Source organism: Typopeltis vanoorti, chromosome 7 (genome assembly GCF_054136105.1).
Source record: "Typopeltis vanoorti isolate ZY-2024b chromosome 7, IOZ_Tvanoo_1.0, whole genome shotgun sequence".
Taxonomy (NCBI): Eukaryota; Metazoa; Arthropoda; class Arachnida; order Uropygi; family Thelyphonidae; genus Typopeltis; species Typopeltis vanoorti.
In genome coordinates this window covers 10,004,982-10,030,037 of record NC_143555.1, presented here as the reverse complement: position 1 = coordinate 10,030,037, position 25,056 = coordinate 10,004,982, and the positions used below count along the sequence as shown (strand labels likewise).

Here is a 25,056-nt window from a genome sequence, read left to right as displayed (position 1 = left end):
AAATTATGTTAGATACTCATACAGTAAATTAATAGTTTGCTATAGTGAGCAAGTTTTCTTGCTCCCTGTAACAAACTATTCAGAAGTCCCAATCATAGCTTGATAGGTGCAATGCTGTTGCAAACAAAAATTCACTATAGCAAACTTTCTAGTTTTGCTATAGTGAAACCATGTGTTCCCCATGAGTTTGCTATAGTGAGAGTTATAGATCATATTATTTCCTGAACTGGTATACTTCAGGATGTTCACAGATGCTCTGTTTGTTTTGCTAAACTAAATAGTATTTGTACCTCAGATGTTGATGATATGTTTTGGTTGGAAAGACCAGCTTTTGAATCCTTTCTAGATGCAAGACCTTCTATAAGTGCTTTCAACTGAAAATGACTTGGGAGGTCTCACACAAAAGTGGTAGGATGTTTTCCTCCTGGAAACTTGAGTTTTTCATCACCCAAAACAAGCAAATGTCAGAAGAACATATACAATTTATAAACAAAATATATTTCATAGGCATAACAATCTTACCCTAATAAAATTAAGATTATGAAAGCCAGGTTCTAGGCAGCTTGCAGGCTTCAAACGAATGCAAATATACTTTTGACACAACTAAATAAATAGATAACTAAAAAATATTCATTAAATTTCTCTTATTTCATCTAAGAAAGATCACGCTACTCCTAACTTCTTAAAACAAACAAACATAGGTGTCTTTTTCTGTTTAAGATACTGCTTCTCACTTGTACAACTTCTTATACTGTGTAAATCACAACTTTGACCTGCCTTTGAATATTATTCTCACATTTGGAATGAGTGCACCTAAAAATGCTTGATGCTACTACTGTTCAAATTTTAATGAATTCCTTCTTTCATAAACACTATAGTTGCCATCTTGCAGATGTTCTGTTTATATCATTATTGCAACATGGATGCTGTTGTGCTTAACCTGCATTCCACCATTTTCCCTTAAACCTGTTAATACTTGAGTAGCTGCTGGTTAGTATGTATTCACCTGTCCAGCTTCAATCCTACCAAACCAACTTATCCTCCTCCTTCATTCCATCTACTTCCATTCTTTGAACCTGGCTTATTCTGTTTTTCAGAGGGATGTAATCTGCAGTTCTTGAAAATAATATATCAGCATGTTCCTGCTTTCTTCTTATTTGCCCTACATGGCATGGATATGCTATAGATCTTGCATCTTCTCATATTGGGATTAATAATAATAATAAAAAAAAGTTCCAGTATCATCCAAATAAACTAATATGGTCTGGATAGAGAAACATACTCAAAACCTGGAACACATAACAGAACTCACAACTTAATAAATATATCATTGGGTGCTGGATTTTTCTGCATAGCCAAAGACAAGTGTCAACAAATGCTAAGCGATTTGAGTCTCAGTTCCTCAGTGATAGTATGATTTTTTTAATGGCGCTTGTGACATAGTTAAAATTATTAGACACACATATTATTAGACAACCACAAGAATTATTATTGCAAATATTGCAGATAAAAACAGAAAGGAAAGATGGACCTCAACCATCCATGAACTCGATTTCCCCACATCTAGCCGGAAAAGACTAGATGTGGTGAAATCTTCTGATCACTTCTGAGAAAATTAGGCAGGGCAGAATGAACAACACACAAAACAACAGAGATAACTCCTGATCAAATGGCTAATCATTTATTGAAAACCTCCAAGATACGTCCCAGCTCTATCAGGAAAATTACTGTGCAATCTTCCATTAGACAAATTCTGAAGACAGAATTTGTCTAATGTTCTGCCCTACCAAGCTTCCCAAACTTGTACACCCAGTATCTCAGGAAGAGATAGAGATAGCCTTAAAACTCACCAAGAATGGCAAGGTTGCAGGAGTGGATGGTATCCTCCCTGAGTTTCTAAAACATTTCGGTCATCAAGGCCACACATGTCTGGCCACCCTTTTCTCTGAAATTATAACGACTGGTAAACTACCAAATCTGTGGCAGGAAGCCAAAATAATTGCCGTGCCCAAACCAGGGAAAGATCCAAATGATGTCAAAAATCTATGACCTATCTCCTTGCTTTACTCCACCTTTAAGCTCTTTGAAAGAATTCTTCTTAAAAGAATTTCACCACTCATCGAAAGAGCACTCCTGACTGAACAAGCTAGCTTCAGGACAGGAAGAAGTTGCTGTGACCAGGTCCTAGCCCTGATAACACAGATTGAAGCAGGCTTCCAGAAGAAACTTAAATCTGGAGTCACTTTCATTGACCTAACATCAGCTTATGACACAGTCTGGATCAGGGGCCTCCTCCTAAAGCTAGGAAATATTATAAGGTGCAAAAAACTTTCCAGCTTTTTGAATTCATTCTCTCCAACAGAAAGATCCGGGTCCATATTGGCAGAAAAAAGAGCAGGCCCAGATTCCTCCACAATGGTCTCCCTCAGGACTCTGTGTTATCCCCTTTACTTTTTAACATCTACGTGTACAACTTACCACATACTAGTTCAAGCAAGCATATGTACACTGATGACCTAGCGATCCTACATCAATCTACCTCCTTTGCCAACCTGGAATCAACCTTGAACACAGAGTTCAAGGTTGATTCCAGGAACATCCTGGAGGAGTACTTCAAGCAGTGGTACTTGAAGCCAAATCCAACAAAAACTGTGTCCACAGTATTTCACCTGAACAATGGAGAGGCAAATCGACACCTCAACCTTTCTTTCTGTGTAAAAATGGTAGAACACTAGCCTCACCTGAAATACCTTGGAGTGGGCCTGGACAGAAGCCTAACTTATAAAAGGCACATCACCAACCTGTCTAACAAAATTAAAACAAGAAACAATATCATTTCAAGGTTTGCTGGAACAACCTGGGGTTGTGGTGCAGAAGTCCTAAGGTCGTCTGCACTAGCCCTAGCATTCTCTGCAGCAGAATATTGTGCCCCTGTCTGGGAAAGAAGTGCACACACTAACATTATAGACACCCAGCTAAACTCTACCATGCGCATAATTAGTGGGACAGTGAGAAATGCCTCTCTCCCCTGGCTGCCTGTCCTATCTAATATTGCTCCACCAAACATACGGAGAAGACAAGCCTCAATTATAGAATTTAATAAAGCAGTGAGCAACCTAGTCCTGCCCCTGCACCAGATTCTCATAAATCCACCTAGGCTTCACCTAAAATCTAGGAAGCCTTTGTGGTCCATGGACAAATTTTCTTCAGCTGCCCTGCCATCAACACCTGGCATGTAGAGAAAATACTGGTCCAACAATCTCCCAACAAACGACTTCCTGGTAGAAGATCCCTGTGCTCTGCAGCCTGGTTTTGCTCTTCCTAGGAAGATTTGGTCATCAGTCAACAGGATCAGAACTAACCAGGGCAGATGTGGCTACCTACTACGTAAATGGAGGCTGTTAGACCCCTTATTGCAATTGTTCTCCTGTGGCTCAGATGATTGCTCTTATTGTGAATGACTGCCTAAGGCACCAATTTCACGGTGGTGGCCTACAGGATATCCATAAGGTAATGGATGAGGCCTTGGATTGGCTTTCCAGACTGGACATTGATCTATAGCTGTTCTGTATTCCTTTTGCCCTAAGAATAAATAAATAAATATTTGAGCCAGGAATTAATGGCCATCATCAGGGCATCATCATAATCACAAGGCAAAAACTAGAAAAAAAAGAAAATGTTAATCCTGTTTACATAGCTGAGCCACGTGCCAGAATGTCAACATATGGATGGTTACAAAATTAAATGAGATTACAATTGAAGCTAAAATTAAAATGATTTGAAAGACAAAAATTAGCAAAATTTAGATTAATAAAATGATCGAATGTCATATCATTATATTAAAAGAAAAAAAAAAGAGCAGGCTCTTTTTTTTAGTGTGGGAGCAGGCTGTTATTTGTCATTATCTTTTATGCAGGTGATACTTTCCCAAATCTTATAATGGATAAGCAGTCATTCCAATTTAAGTTTGGGCCATGAATTGCTTCAGCACACTCTTTAAATACCACTCAAACCTAACCTGGTACCAATATAAAATTATTGGATGAAAATTTTGTGATTAGTGTCCACTTCATGCTTAGCAAGCCCAGATTTTTCATGTTTATTATTGTTGATATAAGATAGGTGCTCTTGAAGTCGTTTTTTGATGAAATGTCCAGTTTGTCCAAAGTACGAGTGGAGACATTAACACTGAGCTTGGTAAACACCAAGGAGGCAGGGGGGGGGGGATATTTATATTTTCTAGATGGTAATCAAGAGGAGATTTTGTTGATAGAGAAGAATGCGGGGACTAATATATATCTGTCCAGGATTTTTGCAATGAGATGACTGTGGTGTATACAATAGGGACTAGCTGTACGGATTCAGGGTTCTTGGGGTTTTGGCTTGTATATGTCCAGGATGCGTTTAACCTTCCTTGAGTTGTATTCTCAAGGAAGTTTCTGTAGTATTTCTTATATAATGAAACCTGTGGAGTATCCATAACTATAGAATAACACGTATGCCACAGTAAATAACTTTTTTATTATGTAAATATTATGTAAATGGTAGAGGGATTCCAATTTAAGAATGTGCGCTACTGTTTTTTGAATTAAATTCCTATTGTTGTTCAATAATTGTACTGATGATTGAATTTTATATTGTTATTTTTTATATTTTAAAGATTATTGTATATTATATTCCCTCTTTTTTTTTATATTTATATAGTATATTAACTATTTAGTCTACTGGCTGTGCCTTTGTTAATAATTATACTATATACTTATGAAGTGATTTATTATATAAATCTCTTTTACTAACAATTATTTTTATTTTGACTCCGAGTGTCCCTATATGTTATTGTATTGCACAAAAGTTCACTCCAATTGGTGCAATGACTTTAACTACCTCTTTCAGAATCCAACTAATCATTGACTCAAAACCAAGTACAAAATAAACACATTTAATAAAACTAAAACAATATATATACACTTCTAGCAGTAATACATAACTATAACTACAGATTATATGGATCCAAGGCCTTATTTAAAAATATAAACTTACTCTTAAGACTAAACACTTTTTCTTTCACAATCACAAAAAAATGTTCATAGTCTTTTTCTCTTTCTATTAAGGCTCTTTTCCAGAAGTTATACAGCTCTGTACTTCATTTTCAGGATCCTTTTCATCAATCAATGTAACACACATAAAAGTCTTCTTGACTAAATCTTGTTCCTTTTAGTAGCAATACTCATCAGATCATGCATCCTTAATACCTATAAATCTTCTTAATCAATATATTTTCTAAACATTCACTTTCAAGCATCCTTAATACTTATAGAACTTCTTATCAATATTTTCTCTAAGAAAAACATTCACTTTAGAATGTAAGCAACAAGTTCTTCTTTCATTCACAATACTAAATGACAGTCTTAACTTTTTCCACTTTAAAAAAAAACTTACAGTTTCAAGATTTCCTTTTATTCATTACTTATTCCTCCTTGAAACCTATTATTTCCACTATTCCTTTTTCGGAATACACTATAAAATTTCTTCCGACTGCCACACACAAAAAAAATCAAGTTCCTTTCAACTTGAATATTTACCGGCCAGTGTTCTAAAAACTTCCAAACGCTCTCTTGTTTACAACCGTTACTTGGATACGCAACGCTTTCCTTGTCAGCTGTCAATCACACATCAAATCCTCTCCGGGAGCATGCGCACTCCACAAAAGTCAGAAACTACGCACTGCAATAAAATGGCTGATTCGCTGTATCCATTTGCGCTAAGAGAAAGTCTTTCACAAAACACAAAATTCAACATTTTTAAACCACAACAAACTTTCTTATAAGTAACACAAATATTCAGTTTAGTAAGTACATCAAAATTTTTTTTACTTCTTTACATGTTACTTCTAATATAACATTTTCATGACGAACACATCACAAGTGCAGACACTGTGTGTATGAAAACAAAACTAACAAGCATAATTAATATGTAAAAATATTCAGAATTTTTAATATGATTATTTTTACAATGTCTTATGATATATATAAGACAAAATATTTACATAATAAAAAAAAAAAAAGTTATTTACTGTGGGATATGTGTTCTATAGTTATTCTGTAGTATGATGCATTGGATGGTGTTCAGTTTTTGTTGAGAGCTTGGGAATTGGAGCAGATAAGATGTGTATCTTCAAATGGTTTAGTTTGAAGAAATTTATTTTTTTGAGGTAGATGAAAGGGTGAATCTTGTTGTACGTAGCAGACTGGGAAGGTGGGTAGCATCAATAAATATAGTTCTCTCATTCTCCTACATCTTTGGGAGACAATGTCTACAATTCTCCTCCTAATCTCTATCTTAATTGCCATGTTCATCTCCTCCAGAAGAAAGGGAGGGGGAGCTTTTGGTTGCAACTTAGCAATTTTACAAACCCTTCAGCCATGATTACCTTCAAGATTCTCTTAGGGTGCCACTTGAACTCAAGAGTTCAGGCTTTGTTTGCTTATTCCGTTCATGTAGTTTCTACGTACATTTCATGTTCTATTTCAAAAAGGTGAAATATTGAAAGTTAAATTAGTTGAATTAATTTTAGTTGTCTCTTTCATTCTAGCAAGCCACAAAATGAGTGAATAATGTGGTGAAATATTGGTGAGACATCACAGCAAATCAGAACACAAAATATACATCACTCTGTGCAACTGATTAGCATTCTGTTTAAGTGACTGAACATGTGTAAAGTTCGATGCAGTAGGATTTTTCCTCTTCTTTGCATCGACTTTTACAGAGTTCAAAACTTGTAAGCAATATTAATATTTCTGTATTAACAATGTTTATTATTGTGAAAACCCATGTAGCTAACTCTAAGGAAAGTAACATACAAGTTGTGCAAAAAACTGTAAATATCAAGTAAATGTTTAAGTTGTAAGATTCAAGGGCAAAAACCATTGAAATCGGCACAGTATTGATGTAGGAATTGTATACAAAGTAAGTGTGTTTTTAATTGTGCTCGGAGTCAGCCAGATGCAAGCTTCAAGGACAGTATTATAAAAGGCGGTTTAGATCTTAAGTAGTTCCGCTTTTTGTAAACAAGATTATGTGTGTGTGTGTTCGGTGAGAGCTAGAAGTGAACATTAACATTGAAGGTCGAGACCGTTTTTGTGCTGGAATGTTCGGGGGCCTTGACCCTTAGTCCAGAGACCGGAGGAATCGTATATAGGAGGTCATCTAAGTTACGAAAAAGGAAGAGAGAACTTCGGGTCTAGTCATCTTTATGTGCGTCGTGTTCGTCGGCCCGTTTGAAGTAGGGAAAGGTTGCCGTGAAGCCATTGAAGGAGCAAGAAAAGACGGAATGCCTTTGGCCAACTCAGAAATGTTGGTGAAATGTGCTTTGAGCCCCAGGTGTCATCTACGTGAGATGACAATAAAGACTGGACCCTTTAACTTCCGTATAGGGGTCCGGTCTTTATTGTCGTCTCACATAGATGACTCCCGGGGCTCAAAATACATTTCACCCACGTTTCCGAGTCAGCCGAAGGCGTTCAACATCCAGTGATTGTTTCAGGCTCTCTCACTGGCAAGGCATGCTGGTGTGTCTTTTCTTGCTCCTTCGATGGCTTCACGGTGCCCACGGTGACCTTTCCTTACTTCAAACCAGCCAACGAACACGACACATAGCAAGATGACTGGATCCGAAGTTCTCTCTTCCTTTTTCGTAACTTAGCCTGAAAAGGATAGGCAATCAATGGAACCTGCAAAGAAACTAGGAATGGGTATACAGTTGTGTGTTTAACGAAGATATGTGAGTGCATTTCGTTGTGTTCATTTAAGAGATGGGAAATTGACTGAGAGTCTACGGGACATTTTTTGTGCTTAATATAGTTCATTGTTCTGGACTGGAAAGTAAATCTAAGAATTAATTGTATACAAATATAGTTGAAGATACTTGTTATAAAAAATTTTTAGAGCATGATAATCTTAGTATTGAGAAGGGCTGACAGTTTTCTTTGAGCGTTAAAATATTGCATGACTCAGTGTGTATACAAATGTTAAATTGCTAAAATTATATGTTTAGAGTAGAGTTAAGAGGAAACCCTTTATATCGTGTGATCTTGTATAATTGCCTTTTAGTTTAAATAAACATGTTTGTTTTGTAAAGAAGTGTACCGCCTGATCTTTATTCAATGCACTGTTTCGAAAAAAATAACTGACCTGTGAGCGGAAGTATTAAATATTAGCCACGATTGTTAATTAAGCTTTAGGATAATCTCAGAGTAAACTCCACTGGAAGTTTTTGAATATATCTAATACCACAAGGAGAATCCTGGTTCTGCAGTCATTAACGCTAAATAAATTTTCCAGAGTTCTCCCGGTATCAGAAATAAATGACTCGTAGAGTAAAGTAAAGAATTAATAAAGAAATATATTAAACATATAAAAGGGGGATATTACATATGCATGCCAGAGAAACATTCGATTTTAGTGAATAAAAAGTCAATGAGTCAAACCTGGTTAATCTTTCTAAGAAAACAGCCGCTTCAATAAAATAACATGATCTCATCATTCTAAATCAAAATGTAAATATTGAATAAAGGAATGTGTTGAGATTTAAACTGGGTGGGGTGGGGGGAGATGGTATGTTAAAGCCATTGAGATCAGCACAATTGAATGGGTTCATGGGATCCAGCACATTATAAAAATGTTTCACTTCCAGAAGGTGAGTGCATCCGGACAATAAACCAGACCTTTGAAGAATTTAGGTGTGGTATTGTCATAAAATTTGGGTGTCCTTTGTTGTTATTTCTATTTTATACATACCATTATTGAGTTTAATATCATTTTAAATATAATAAAACTATTTATTATAAGAAATCTGTGAAGTTCACATATATTTAGTTTCTTTTATCTTTTTTATTTATATATTTTCTTTTATATTTTCTTCATATAGAAAATAGCAGATGCAAGACTAAAGAAAACAAGTGAAGTATTACAGGGGATTAAATTATTGAAATTGTATGGTTGGGAATCTGTTTTTGCCAATTTTGTTCAAGATATTCGAGAAAAGGAAGTAAAAATGCTGCACAGTGATGCTATTTATATTGCTCTCAACAGTAAGAATTCATGTTGAGTTTGTTTTTTTCTTAATATTGTTATTATTGATATCATTATTTTGTAGTTATAACATGCAAGCCTCATCTGTAATTTTGCTCACTTATAAAGTATGGCAAAAATATTTACTTCTAACCAAATATTAGTAAAAAATATCAGTCATGTGACCAAAACAAAAGCCAGAAGGGCGAATTTTTGTCAATGTTATGCTTTCAACCTCAGTCAAATGGCTTCAGCTATCTGTTGTGCAACAGAGAATTGGGGAACAATTCATGCATATATATGGAATTAAGCAGCACAGACCAGCAATAATAAAGTACTACAAGAATCTGTACTTTTATTTGAAAATAACTTGAAATTACTCTGAATAGTTTCTTATAACTGCAGACGAAAAGCTCTCAAAAGGCCTAATTAACACCAACTGAGAACAAAACACTATTAATAGAAGGGATAATAAATATTCTTCATCACGTTATAGCCAACTGGCAAAAAGAAAAAAAGTTCACTTTGGGAAAAATGCAACTTTCAAGTATGCGATCCATTATATATCAGAGTATTCCCCTCCCTTGGGGTTCCAAGTGGTCTGCGATGAAAACCAATACTTCTTAAAGAGACAGGTATCTAATCAAGCTTAAGAAATCCTTAATCAATAGCACTAATAAAAACGAATTTTCGGGATCTTAGATTGCGTTTTGTTGCCTCTTAATCAGTGAAAGAAACTGCTGAGTGACCACCACAAAATATATTCGAAATATGATAAAGTTACGAAATTCGACATGAGCATATTCGGGCCCATGTTTAGCCTTTAACGAAAGTAGGCTTTTGATTACCAACCATCGGCATTATTAAATAGTTGTGTAGAACACGTGGTGATGCATGTGACCAAATATTTTGCACCTATGCTACGTAAGTGATGTTTACATAGAACTTTGCAAAGGCTTCTAATTCAGCGGCGGTGTGTGTGAGAATGCTGCGCCCTACATTTCAACCCTATCATTTCAGTACCGAGATGCTTACCACTTCTAATCAGCATAGAGACTCAACAAGACATGGTAGCTATTAAATTAAAGTTTAATTCTTTTTAATAGATCAATGATTTCGATATGGAATAATCAACCGAAATTTCTTTCTTTTTTTCTCATCTGCTTCTCCACGACTTGTAGACTTAACTTGATTCCGACAAAATTTGGAAAGCAGGCGAATCTTAAGTTATTGCCTTTTCTGTTTGCAAGGGGGCATATCCCATATATTCCTTCTCTACTAGTATTGTCTGAAGGCGATAAAATATGCGATTATATCTTCGGTAACGTATGAATTTCTAAGAAATTCAGCCTGGTGAACTAAAATGAATAGTTTTGTTTCTTTGTAATCAGACCTCCTTGTCTACTTCAGATCTTCAGTGAATTGTTTTCAGTCATGTTTCGAATTCAGTTGCTTCTGCTGACGTGGTCGATGGTTCCTTGGCAATTGGATCAAAATGGGGATTGCAGGACAACAAGAAGTTAAGAGTTACAGACCTGTTACAGGTTGCAACGTAAAATCAATTGCTATAACTGGTTTAACAACTTAATCGAAAAAATCATGTGTAAAAAATAATCGCTAGTAGTTTACAGAATATAAATTCTCTTCAGAAATTCACACGTCAAAACGGCATCACAAAAGAGCTGTTTAAATTGCACCAATGCACTCTTCGTTGAGGTGGAGGGGTATCCTGCTCATACGAAAACCAAAACCTTTGATTGTAGCGGAAATGGATGAGAAAGACTGAATTTCGATCAGTTATATGAGCATTGTGGAATATTCAGTAGACAGCTTAAAAACAGTGTTACACACGAGAGAGAGAGAGAGAGAGAGCAGTGGTCGTGATATGCAGATCATGAAAATAAGATCAGTTTGTACATGGGGGGGGAAAGATATATTCTTCCGCATTAATGATTTTTCTTCTTCCTACTTTAAGGAATCTCGGTAAGGTGGCCTGTTTCGGTCTTATCCCAGTGTTTCTCAAGTCTGCCTTTCATTTCTACGAACCTTTTGGTTGTTAGTTCATCATCTTAATGAGTATTCTGTGCTGTGCCATTCATTCTCTTCGATTTGATTCTGTATTTTTCTATTGTTTCCATATATTTCACTTCTGTTACGTTGACTCTTTTATTATCATTGTCAATGTTTCACTGCCATCTAATAATGTTGGTTTGATGAAATATTATACATCCTTATTATATTATATCTTATTACATTCTTACCAAGAGGACAGATATATTATTATATATCTGTCCTCTTGGTAAGTACTGCGGATCTTAAAGTTTTATTATTCCATTTACTTGATTGTTTATTTGCAAGTTACTGTTTTAGTTTGATGCCGTTTTTCCTTTTAATGCCAAAGTTTGTGTTTTTGTCATGATACATTGACTTATTATATTGCTTGATTATTAAATTCAGTTTAGACGCACTTTTTTGAAGATTGTCTTCAGCTGTCCCATGTACTGTTGGGTATTTGCAAAGAGTAAAAATCTAACATTTTTTATTTGCATTATTTTGTCGGTTAGCCTTCATTCTAAGATTATTTGAAGTAACCGCCTGCTACTTCAAATGGTTTGGTTCTGTTCTCACCTCTTTTTATAAGTAGTTTTTAATTTATAAGTAGTTTGGTGTATATATATATATAAGGAAATTAAATGACTCTATACCGAGAGTGACAAGTTTAATGTTAAGATATGACTAGTTTCATTGAATACATCAACTTCTTCAGATATCACAGGCAAAGAATTAAATAAAAAATAACAGACACATGATAAAATACATTAACAGATCTAGTATAAAACACACAAGTACATTTACATTTAAAAGAGAGGAATGCGTGCTTGAGTTCCAACTGAAGTTGACTACGTGCGAGAGCTGGCGTGAGTGCGCCAGTATTGATGTGCTGAAAATATCGAAATCTCCATTTTTAGGAAACCCACTCAAACAGACAGATACCTTCATGCTTCTTCCCATCACTACCCTCCACAAAAGTTTGGTATCATTTCAACCCTGGCACATCGAGCCAGATCGTTACTTACAGATGAAACAGAAATTGATTAAGAACTCAATTTTCTCAAAAGGTCTTTTGTTAACAATGGATTCTCTCTTAAGAAGATTAATAAATTTCTCTCTGTCCGCCGCTCAACTGCTGCTGAAGATTCTTCTCCACCAATAGCTTTTATTTCATTACCATACATCAGCGCTCTCTCCCCAAAACTAGCTACAGTGCTCCAGAAATCCAACATTAGAACTTGCTTCACTACGTTTCCTAAACTTTGTTCCATACTAAGTACACCTAAACTGAAACATCTCCCTACTCAGTATCCAGGAGTCTACACGATTCTGTGTGATTGTGGCAGACCATACTACGGCCAGACAGCTAAATCCATCCTTTTACGCATGGAAGAACACCAAAGAGATATTTCCTACAACAGAACAAGAGCCAGTGCTCTCTCTAGCCACGTTCTCTTCTCTATCAACTCTGATGAGGGCTGCCACCACCTCGCAGACTGGCCACTAACTTCTAATATCCATGTGTGCTATGATGAACTTGAAAGAAAAATAATTGAATCTAGAGAAATATAGCTTGATTCATCTCATATTAACAATAGCCTTAGCTTTAATATCTCTGATGCACATGTTGCCACTATCCAATACTGGCGCACTCACGCCAGCTCTCCCACGTAGCCAACTTCAGTTGGAACTCAAGCACGCATTCCTCTCTTTTAAATGTAAATGTACTTATGTGTTTTATACTAGATCTGTTAATGTATTTTATCATGCTTTGTTATTTTTTATTTAATTCTTTGCCTGTGATACCTGAAGAAGTTGATGTGTTCAACGAAACTAGTTGTATCTTAACATTAAACTTGTCATTCTCGGTATAGAGTCATTTAATTTCCTTTTTTATATACAGTTCTACCAAGTAAATAATGAACATTAATATATATATATATATATGAAAAACCTTTAATGACTAATACCAAGAGATTAGAGATTAAAAGATGACATGATATATTTGAAAAGATACTACTAGTTTACTAGTTTTGTTGAATTGATCAACATCTTCAGGTATCACAATCAAAGAAGTATATAAAGAATTACATCATCATCATCATCATCAAATTCCTGCCATGTACCCTCAAAGGGTATACAGGATATGATAGTACTACATGAAAAATTTACATCATTACTACCTTCCTATCTACAATTTTCCTCCAAATCAGTCTATTACTTGTCAAGACTCCAACATTACCAGATCTTATATTTCTGTCGTCTAAGGCAATTTTTACCATATCAATCCACCTATATCTTGGTCTGTCTCTGGGTCGTTTTCCTGCCAACTTGGCAGAGAACACTTGTTTTGCAAATCTTTCCTCGCCCATTCTGTTTAAGTGACCATACCACCTGAGATTAGCTCTGCTAACGCATTCCTGGATGCCGACAATGTCAAGTTCTTTCCTAATATTCTCGTTTTTAATATGATATTTCCATTGATGCCATCTGTTCACGCCTCTAATCTTTATCAGGACTCTCATATCTGCGGTCTCTAGTCTTTGGTCAAGTGTTTTACTTGTGATGAAGCTCTCAGATCCATAAGTTAAAACTGGTTTGAACTTATGGATCTGAAGCTAATTTAGTGTTCTGACTAATTTCTCTCTTATTCCATATGAATTTATTCAATTGACTTCCTACCATACCAGCATTGTTGATTCTGTTGTCTATTTCCATATTTAATTTACCATCATAACTAAAAATCGTGCCTAAGTAGCTGAAATGTTTTACTTGTTCCACAGGTTCTCCTTCATAACACAGTTGATATTTTCAACAATTCTACCTATTTTTTCATTGTCTTTGTCTTTTTATTGCTGACCTTCATACCATATCTATTACAATAGTTATTCAATTTATTCAGAGAATTTTGCAGACTTGTAGCGGATTTATTTAGAAGTATAATATTGTCTGCATAAAGCAAAGAGCTGACATTAACATCTCCAATTTTGATATCATGTTTAATACCACTTCATAATGTGATCCATATAAATAATGTATATCCTTGTCTCACACCAGATTTAACATTAAACCATCTTCCTGTACTTCCTTCAATTCTTATTTTCTCTAGAGCCTCAAACAATTCCTCCACTTCTACCTTAGTAGAACCTTCTGTGGGACCATAGGTACAAATAAGTCTCATTGTCCAGTTCCCCATTCTGATATTTACCCAAATCACTCTACTCGACACTGCCTGCCATTCAAGAAGATGAGCCTTGTATTTTGTGTTGAATACTATGGCTACTCCTTCTTTTCCTTGATTGTCATTGCCCGAATATAACATTTTGTATTTATTGCTCAGAAAGATCTCACCAGTTTTGTCTTTTTTGTTTCAGTCACCCCTATTATGTCGATCTGGTACTTATCTAATTCCTCACCTAGCTCCATTTCTTTGCCATTCAGGCTTCTTATGTTGATAATACCGATCTTTAACTCTGGTGATGCTGAGTTGGGGTGTGTTTTCAGATTTGTTCCAGTAGCTGACTTTTTACTGTTTGCCCTGGTTCCCTGCGAAAACAACGGCGGCCTTGTTTAACCGGGCTATGCCCCAGCCGGAATGAAATTTTTTCATGTTGTACTATCATTTTGTATTTTGGTTTAACCAATAGGAATACAATTTGGTCGGCTAAATCCCAAATTGCCAAATGATGAGCTCGCTCATCTCCACGAGGCTGAGCAGACATTTTCTGGAGGAGAGGGGGAGTATTGCAGGGAAGCCCTCTGTCACCCTCTTGACTATCCTTTCACTTCCACCACCTCATGCTATTTTTTTTTTTCTTCCAAAGTTATCAGTATCAGTTGGAGGTGACATCACTAAAAGATATCCGCAAAAGATGAGCTCGCTCATCTCCACTAGGCTGAGCAGACATCTTCTGGAGCAGAGGGGGGGGGGGAGAATAGGGGGTTGATGGGGTTAGGTGGGGTGCATTGCAGGGAAGACCTATGTCACCCTCTTGACGACCTTTTCACTTCCATCACCTAATGCTTTTTATTTTCCCATCCCAACAATTTCGGACATATAAGTGAGAGAAATAGTCACATGGTCTAACATCAAAAACACTTTTTGAGGATAAAATACTTAACATAATAAGGACAAATAATATAGAATACCTTCGAGCCACAGAGATAAGATTTGCCCTAGGATGTCTCAAAGTAAGATAATCTCACATCAACATCATATCCAACAGCATGTAGAAACATGTTCATGAATCATCTGCGCGAAAGTTTCATTTTGGAACGAACGGTCAGGGTTAAGGGTCAGGTAAACAGTAGTATAAGGAAAAACAAACGAGTCAAGTATCTTTGCAGTTACGGCAATTTGTTCATCCTCTGCAGCTATTGTATTGTATTGTATTGTGGTGATTGGTATCCAGGAAAGGTAAAATAACAGGTGAACCACAAAAGTCATTGAAATTTTCTTTCTTCAGGAAAATAGTAAGAGACAAAAATCTTCACCTAGCTCTAAAAGGATGGAAGCCGATTATTATTTTAGAAGACACGTACATTATGATGTATTTATCCAGGACCACTTGGGAAAAGTTACGCAGGAAGTGGTCTGATATCCTTGGCTACTTGCAGAGAAGAGTTGACTATGAAATGGACCTCGGTGAGTGTTATATTCTGAAATGCCAAGATGGGGAACTAATACTTGATGATACAGGAGCTGATGGAAGTAAAGTTTTTTCTAATAGTTGTGAAGAAGCTGAGAGATTTTCACCTTAAATGTACGACATTGTTAATCATTTACTATTTTTGGAAACTGAATTACCATCTATTTGTATCATGGGGAAAATTATCGCTAATCATTTAACTTCATCAATGGTAAAATTAGACTTTCAAGATTTTATCCAATTCGATAAAGATTCTTTATTTTGGGACATTTATGAACATTTTACAAAAACTGTTTGTGTATATTTGCTGACAAAAGAATACACAGAATGTTTAGGGAGGCATGGTGTCATTTAGGGTAGGGAGGTAACCGAATCAGTCAATATTGTGGAATTACGGAGCGAGCACTTTGCAAGAGTATATCATCCAGGTGGTGACTTTGCAGGAATGGAAGAACCAACAGCTTATACTGGAATTGTGATGAATGAAGTAGAGGTAACTAGTCTATTACTGAACCTCAATGTCAATACATCTGTGGGATTGGATGGTATACCATCTCGTGTCGTACGTGAAGCGGCCAAAGAATTATCAGTGCCCTTGACCATTTTGTTTAATTTGAGCCTCAGGAATGGGTCAGTCCCAAGGGGGTGGAAAGAGGGGAAAATAGTTCCGCTGCACAAAGGTGGTTCCAAGGCTGCTGTTGAAAATTACCGGCCAATCAGCATAACAGGAATCATTATCAAGGTCTTAGAGAAAATAGTCAAGAGGAAAATACAAGATTGGATAGAAGAAAATGGGATACTGTATCGGGGACAGCATGGTTTTGTGAAGGGTAGGTCATGCCTCAGTAACTTGCTCACGTATTATAACACAGTGACGGCTGAACTGGATAAGGGTAATGGGTTTACAGTGATTCTACTGGACCTTGCTAAGGCCTTTGACAGGATACCACATGGAATTCTAATCAGTAAATTGCAGCATATAGGGATGGACATAGGGTTGGTGAGATGGATAGGAGGGTGGTTGACGGAGAGATATCAGAAAGTGGTTTACTCAGGAGTAGAGTCCACAAGACGGCCTGTGACTAGTGATGTGCCACAAGGATCTGTTCTTGGACCACTGCTGTTTAATTTGTTCATAAATGATATAGGAAAGGATCTGAGAGGAACAGTTCATTTGTTTGCGGATGATGCGAAGTTGGGGAGGGCAATAGTGAATGCAGATGACGTCAAAATTTTGCAGGATGATTTGGATAGATTGGAGGTCTGGGCTAAGGAGAATGGATGTCAATTTAATGTGGCAAAATGTAAGGTTATGCATTTTGGGGTGAAAAGATTGGTGGCAGTTTACTGCATTGGTGGAACCGTGCTCCAGGAAATTGATGTGGCACGAGATTTAGGAGTGTTGGTGGATAAGGAATTGAAATTTTGGGGCCACATTGCAAAAGTGGCCAAATCAGCTCATCAAATCACTTGGTTGCTGAAGAATACGTTGACAAGCAGAGACAAGCAGGTTATTGTTCCTCTGTATCGAGCCTTGATAAGACCCCATCTAGACTACTGTGCTCAGATTTGGTCACCTAGGTTTCTTCTTGATGGGGAGGAGAGGATCCAGAGGTGAGTGACCAAGATGATAGCAGGTCTGTGGAATGAACCGTATGAGAACAGGTTGAGGATTTGTGGGTTGCAAAAATTGGTTGATAGGCGGAGGAGGGGAGATATGATTGAGACATTCAAATTACTGAAGGGTTTCTATAAAATTAATTCCTGAGATATTTTTGAGAACAGGGCTGGTTGTGGGAGGACTAGGGGACATCCATGGAAACTGGGCAAAAGTGTGGTTAGTAAAGGTGTTAGAGCTGGGTTCTTTACTTTTAGAGTGGTGAATGAGTGGAATGCGCTCCCTCCTGAGTCTGTGGTGGATGCTGTGACAGTGAATGAGTTTAAGGCGAGGTATGATAGATATTGTATGAATGTCGAATAGTTGTGATGAATATGATTTGGGCCTCCCTTGATGAGTCTAATGACTCCCTGGAGTTGCCCGTAATAATAGTAATAATAGTAATTTCCAGACTGACACAATATCAAATGTATAGAAGTGTGGTTAATATGATATCTGATTTAAAAACTCTTTTGTGTGACCAGCTATTTTGATGTAATGTAACCAAGAAACAGTGAGTAACAAAAATTTTATTCATTGAACTCTTTGGAAAATGTTAAGAGTTTAAACTAAATATTGTGAAATATTTTTTGGTAATTGCATGTTTTGAATTTTTCTCAGTGAATATACTTGTAAATAGTATTTCAGCAAAATAAAATATGCATTTGTCAACTTAAATGAACAAAGATGTGTGCTTTTGTTGTTGTGTTTTTCCACAGTGAATTTTTTACTCAGTTATTCTGATTACAATTTGATATTTAAATCCACAACTTTATATCTTAAGGCAATTCTGTTTAATTATTTTTAAATAAAATCGCAGCTATGAAATTAATGCCAGGAACGGTGAAAAAAAGTGTCGAAAACTGAAATCCATGTATTGATTATTTTAGAAATTGTCTAATGCTACCTATTGAATTATCTGAAAACAATTTGTTCACGTAATCGAAAATCCGAACTGTTAGAATTTGGTTGTTTTACAGAGAGTGAGAGCAGATAATTAACCCAAAACGTGACTTTAACTCTTAAAGTTTGGTATAGAAATAATGTTTGTACTCTCCAGATAACACATATACAAATTTTACTTTTCCCCACACAAAGTAAGATAAAAACACACCAACAGTATATCCAGCAGCATGTGAAAACATGTTGTTGAGTCATCTGTGCCAAAGTTTCATTTTTGAAGGAACAGTTAGGGTAGGGCATGGTAAGTGTAAACAGTAACATAAGAAAATACCATAGAGTCGAGTCACTTTGGACTTAAGGTAATCGTTCATCCACTGCAGCTGCTGTTTTGTGTTGTGGTGTTTTGTGTTGGTAATGTAAAAATAATGGGTGAGCCACAAAATCTGTGAAAGTTTCTTTGTGAAAAGTTCTAATTGTTTAGAATTTTTTAACAGAAAGTTAACATAAATTATACGATCAGAGCTAATAATAATAAATAACTATTTATTTGTGGTGCCATATGAAGTAATCTAAGAAGAAGAAGAAGAATGAAGGAAAACGATTATTATGAAAAATCGACAGTGGGTGAAAAATACGAATTTTCAGTTATCATTGGGATAATTGATTTCCAATTTCTTTTGAATAAGAATTCAAATTTATTTCCTAAAGAAATTTTTACTGATGGAATTCTTGTAAGATATGCATTGACAAAATCACCTTGTAGTTGGAAAGAATTACCTGAAAGAGTTAAAAAACAGAATTCTTGGTTAATAAAATATAACCATCAGCAAGTGGGAAATTGGTTCACTATCTCTGGACAAACTAAGAAATTGGATGATAGAATCAACATGCAAATATCAAATATTACTCGCTAAAGGAAGAGAAAAATCAAAAACATTAACGAGGTTAATAGGGAGGCCTGTTCTTGATTTAAATAAAATTGGATGCCCATAACGTGAAAACATAACGTGTACTTTTAAATGCTTTTGGAAACATAACGAAAGATTCTGTGCTTTTAATAATTCTCAGAAGTATATGTATTGGTTTCAAAAAAATAAATATGTAACCCTTAATTTTACTAAAGTAATAAATTCCCAATGATCACCAAATGAAAAACTAACTTTCAGATGAGAGTCACATTGTCAAAAACCACATGATGGCAATTCCACAAGCAATTCCACAATGGGAAGAACCTTTGATGTATTTTTCAATTTATTTATTTTCTGTATGTTAGATTCAGTAAATACAATTTGTAAATAATATTTCATTCAAATAAAATGTGTGAATTTAAATGAACAAATTGGGTGTCGTTGATGTGTTATACAAACTTAAGTAAGACCATAACATTTTTTTTCCTTGTGAAATTTCATACCACAAAGTAACCAGAGACTTTTTTTTTTGACTCAGTGAATTAAAAGTCTTATTTGTTCATGCAAGCCCTCAAATATTTCATGAAACTGTCAACTCTTGGAAGCAAAAGGAATAATCGGGTATTAAATTAATAGCCAGAATTTTAGTTACTTCTCTGATAATATTTCAGTCTCCTTGTGTTTTGTAACCCTATGATGCAAAATTCCCATCATGTAGAATGTTATGAATGTGAATCTACAGGTAGAATGTTGCATGCAAGTCGATGAAGTATAAAAGCCTTACTTAGAAACCAAATGACTTGACAACACAACCAGTGCTGATATCATGATATCTGCACTGGTTGTGTTGTCAGTTTACCCTGTACCATTGGTTTGCCACTCAAGTCGAAACAGCTTCATCCATTGGCAAACAGACGGCCAGCTGTTCTTGTTCACTGAAGCCTTACAGTTTTGCTTTACTTCTGAGCACAAGCCTTATAAATGGAAAGATCAAATAAAAAAAATGCTTTCAAAATCCAAAACTTGGGCTTCTTTTTAAGAATAATTGCATGTATAATTTATTAAGACCATGAAAAACAATACTGTAAATCATAGGGATTTGTTGGATTAGGTTCTTTGTATTTGTGAATTCCAGGCTTTAGCAAGTGTAATGTTATAGCTTAAACTTGAATACCATATTTCAAGCAGGAAAATCACAAAATTTGTTTAAAAAAATTATGACAGATAAAGCAACCTGTCAAAGTATGCATAATTTTCTTGAAATTGGCAAAACAATGATGATCAATTTCTTAATGCTGCCATGTGCAGTGCTAACCAGTGAAGATCTGAAAGAGAAGTATGTGCTAAATACATTATCATTTGGGGAGTATGTGCTAAATTCATTATCATTTGGGAACTCATGATCAGCTCATGATTAATGGTACTGGAGATTGTAACACCATCAGAAGTCATGGAAATGTCAAATATTCCACCAGGAACAACTGGAAAAATTCAGTTGCTAGATGGAGAATTCTTTTATCAATGGGAAAACACTCTTCCAATATATGACAGACAAAATTATTTGATTTGAGGATCTTTGATAGGATGGCATCATAAAATTTCCACTTATCATTCACTTTAATTTTTATCACCCCAAGTTATTAATTATATGATGTAAATATCACATGCAGTGCAACTGGTGGACATGGCTACTACTGGCTTTATTATTACACTGATACAGTTCTGTCTGTAGAGAATGAGTAGGATTTGTGAACTGTACAAAAGTCAAAACATAGCACATATTGTGGTGTGTGATATTCATTGCACTCCTATAACAAATATATTAGTATATGCTTCAAAATAAAGTAGAAAAAATTTTTTTTTCTTAGTTTTTTTTTTTGAAATCTAGTGCAGCCAATCTTTGCTTTTAGCTCAATGACTTTTAAATGTATCTGGATAAGATTACAGAATATCTACCACCATCTCATGATTCTAAACTCATATTGTTATTTGAAATAGTGTTAGTTTTGTGGTTGATTTTCTGAGATGAAGGTTACAAATAATCACTTTTCTGGAATAAAAGAAAGAAAACTTTACTTGCCTGCAAGTAGTGTTTTTTCTTAGAGAACTCCTAAAAAAAATCCCTAGAAAAAATTCCTTTAGCCTGTGTCTTGAACTGAATCTATAATGTTCTTTTTCTGTGAATCTTGAACAGTTTAGTACAAGGAATGTTTCCATAAGGCTACATAAGCACCATTTGATAATTTAATAATAAATTATCTTGTTTGGGAAGCTAATATCTACCTCCAGAATGATCATATAATTCATAATAAATTAAGCACACTCTTTTTCTGCTCAGTCTGCTGAAATTCCATGCATTGCTGCTTTACAGAATAGAGAACTGCCTCAGTAGCCCTCAAAACTGAAAGTTTTGATATCTGCTCAATTATCTGTTATAATTATGCAGAATTAAAAGTGATTATATTTTTATATTTCTTCAAATTTGCACCTTTTGGAAAGTGTTTGCCATTAGGTAGAGCTTTAAAAGTATTCTTTAGTATGGTAATGAAAAATGTCAGTCCCTCTTAACCAAGACCATTGCATCTCTCTCTCTCTCTCATTAAATAACATACCTCAAATGAATCAACTTGTAAAGCATTATAGACAGCAATCCTTTAGCATCCTAAAGATCTTAGATAAACTCATCCCATTTTCAGCATCTTCAAGGATTAGTTTATAAGTCATCAAGAACAAAAAAGAAGTAAACAGTTATCTACTTACAAATATTATCTCTGTTTTGATTGAAAGCTTGAGTAAGGAAAAATATAGGTTCTTTATGAAGACTTCTGTGGTTTGAATACAATGAAAATGTAATGCCAGTATTTAACCACATGAAATAACTTGATAGTAAAAAATGTTTATTCAAACACTCAGCTAGTTTCATAGAATCGTTGTGTTTCACATTGTCAGGAGATAATAATGAATAAACTAAAAAATTAAGGTACAAGCAGTTAATGATCACAATATAAATATTTGAAAAAAAAAATAGACTAACAGTGGAATGCACACATATGCTCTATAGACACTTGGTAGTTGATGACATTATGCATGTTACTGTGCATGTGATTATGCATGCATGAGATGAGATCTAGACATGATGTATCATGCCTTGTTTCTTGTTGCACTTGTGTGGATATTTTATCATTGCTGCTGATTCCTTAAGCACTCTTGAGTAGAAATTATAATCTATGTGGATCATTTCAGTTTGTTATCACAGTACTTCATGTTTGGTTTCTGTTGTATATGCTGCAAGTCCTGATTTTTTATTTATTTTTTGTCTCCACACTCTTGATATGTTCTGACATGTCTATCTCTTCCAACTTCCCTGTCTATCCTGTGTAACAACCCACAGCTACAGGCAATCTTGTCAATGCCCAGATTTCTTAAGTGTTGGAGGTTTTAAGACTTAGGGAAATTAGAAATCTTATTAAGGGGGTAGAAGGCAAATTTAATATCATGGTGACAGAAACTTTGAAATTTGTTTGTAACTGACTGAATATAAGGAAGAATTATATTCACTCCTCTGAAAACTTTACTATTATTATTCAGGCCTCCATGGAGTCAAAAGACTCATCGTGGGAGGTCCTTTCTAAGAAACACATCTATCAAGACTCATCGAGGGAGGTCACTCCTAGGAAACACAAAGTCTATCATACTACTCCTTAAACTCATTGATCGTTCTCGCTCTCACCACTCTATCAGGCAATGCACTCCATAGGTCAACCACCCTCCATGCAAAGAAACCACTCCTCACCCTCTTTCTCACAGTTTCCTTTCATAACTTCCAGGGATGGCCCCTTGTCATGGCTCCTTCCTGCTGTTCAACCAAGCGAAAGAACTCCCCAGTGTCAACCCTGTAACCACCTCTCAACAGTTTAAAAGTCTCAACTTGTTTATTGTGTTTATCTAGTTGTGTAGAGGGTTAACATTTTGTTGACTAATGTTGCAGCCATTTTTCAGTAGAATGCAAATGAGCTAATGAAGCTCTTGATTTCTTTTATCTATACTGCTGAAGATTTTATATGGGCTGTTTCTTAAAAGTTTCAATAATGCCTGTTTTTTTTTTTTTTATGCTGGATGGTGATTGAATGGGACAGTTATTTCACTAAACTAATTGAGTGTCTGAATAAATCTGTTCTTTTTTTTACTACCAGGTTATTCTATGTTTTAGAATAACCAGCATTACATTTTAAAATATAGTTTTTTCTTGGTTGTATGAGTGTGTCCATAAGGCAATAGGACTTAATGACAAAACACCATGTGTCTTAAAGGAATATTTCATGGATTCACATCAGCCTTGGCCTATAGACAAGAAGATACTGAAAACCAATCTTACGCACATTAAATAGGCTGAGACTAATTCATTAGCTTCTCCGTTCTCTGAAGAAGAACTAAGAAAAGCTATATGTCACCTGAAAGAGAATAGAGCTGCTGGCCCGGATGACATTCGGACAGAACAGATAAAGCGTTTCGGTCCGGTAACCATCCATTGGCTGGTGAAATTGATGAATAGGTGTGTAGAATCTCTTCAGTTGCCAAATTATGGAGGAAAGCTCAAGTGGTAGCTTTTACTTAAACCAGGAAAGGAACCTACAGAGTCGAAGAATTTTCGCACTGTTTGTCTCTTCTGTCACTTGTATAAAACTTTTGAACGAATGATTCTGGAAAGAATAGCAGCAAACATTGACAAGAAACTTATACCCAAGCAATCCGGTTTCTGTCCCGGAGAGTCCTGCTGTGGCCAAATTCTGAATCTCACGCAGCACATCGAAGATGGTTACGAGAATTTTCACCTCATGAATGTAGTTAAAATCATGCTCCAGAATCAATGATTCTACGTAACTTTGCAAGGAAAGAATCGATGTTTCCCAAACCTCAAGACCTTACATTTTGCTGCATTAAACCGACATGCCCATTCATTTGCCCATCTATCTAGCTTATTCAAATCCTGTTGCAGGGCTGCCGCATCTGCACTATTACTAATAATCCTTCCCAGCTTCGCATCACCTGCACACAACTGAATATCCCCTTGCAATCCACTGACAATGTCATTGATGTAAAGGTTAAACAATATAGGTCCCAGTACTGAGCCCCATGGGACCCCACTTGTAACCCTCTGCTTCCTTGAAACTGCCCTACCATACACAACTCTCTGATACCTGTCGGACAGCCAATCCTGAATCCAGTTGACCAATCTGACATCCAGACCCATGTGCTGCAACTTAAATATCAGCTTATCATGTGGCACCCTGTTAAATGCCTTCGCTAAGGCTAAGAAAATGGCAGTATATGCCTTTCCCTCATCTAATGTTCTTGTAACTTTATTATAAAAGGCTAGCATATTGCTAAAACAAGAGTGCCCCTTCACAAATTCATGTTGACTCTCACAGATAACATTACCCTCATCTGCCCAGTTCTGTATACGGTCCTTCACTACTTTCTCCAAGATCTTACTAACTACTGATGACACACAAACTGGCCTATAATTAGACACTTCCAGTATGCTACCACCCTTATGCAATGGCACTATCTTACCTTCCTTCCATTCCACTTTTCCTGCAGCCAGACTTTCATTGAAAAGCCAGGTCAAAGGCACTGTCAGTTCCCTAGCACATTCTCTCAAAACTCGTGGTGAAATACCATCCAGTCCCACAGCTTTACTGACATCCAGAGTACTCAGTATTTGAAACACACTTTCCTCCTGTACCTCTAAACCTCTAAACCTCGAACCTGCCCTATCCCCTCTAGCATTAAAACTGACTCTTCCAACAATTAAAGA

At 35.9% G+C, this 25,056-nt stretch overlaps 1 protein-coding gene across 3 annotated transcripts in view; it reads left to right on the top strand.

The window, feature by feature from the left end:
• LOC150104479 (ATP-binding cassette sub-family C member 8-like) overlaps positions 1-25,056 on the top strand; it is an 822,612-nt gene that overhangs the window by 213,243 nt on the left and 584,313 nt on the right. For all 3 annotated transcript variants that reach the window (XM_090395659.1, XM_090395657.1, XM_090395658.1), the window contains exon 9: positions 8,927-9,089. In XM_090395659.1, coding sequence (XP_090251785.1) covers positions 8,927-9,089 — 163 coding nt within the window. The remainder of the gene's footprint in view (positions 1-8,926; positions 9,090-25,056) is intronic.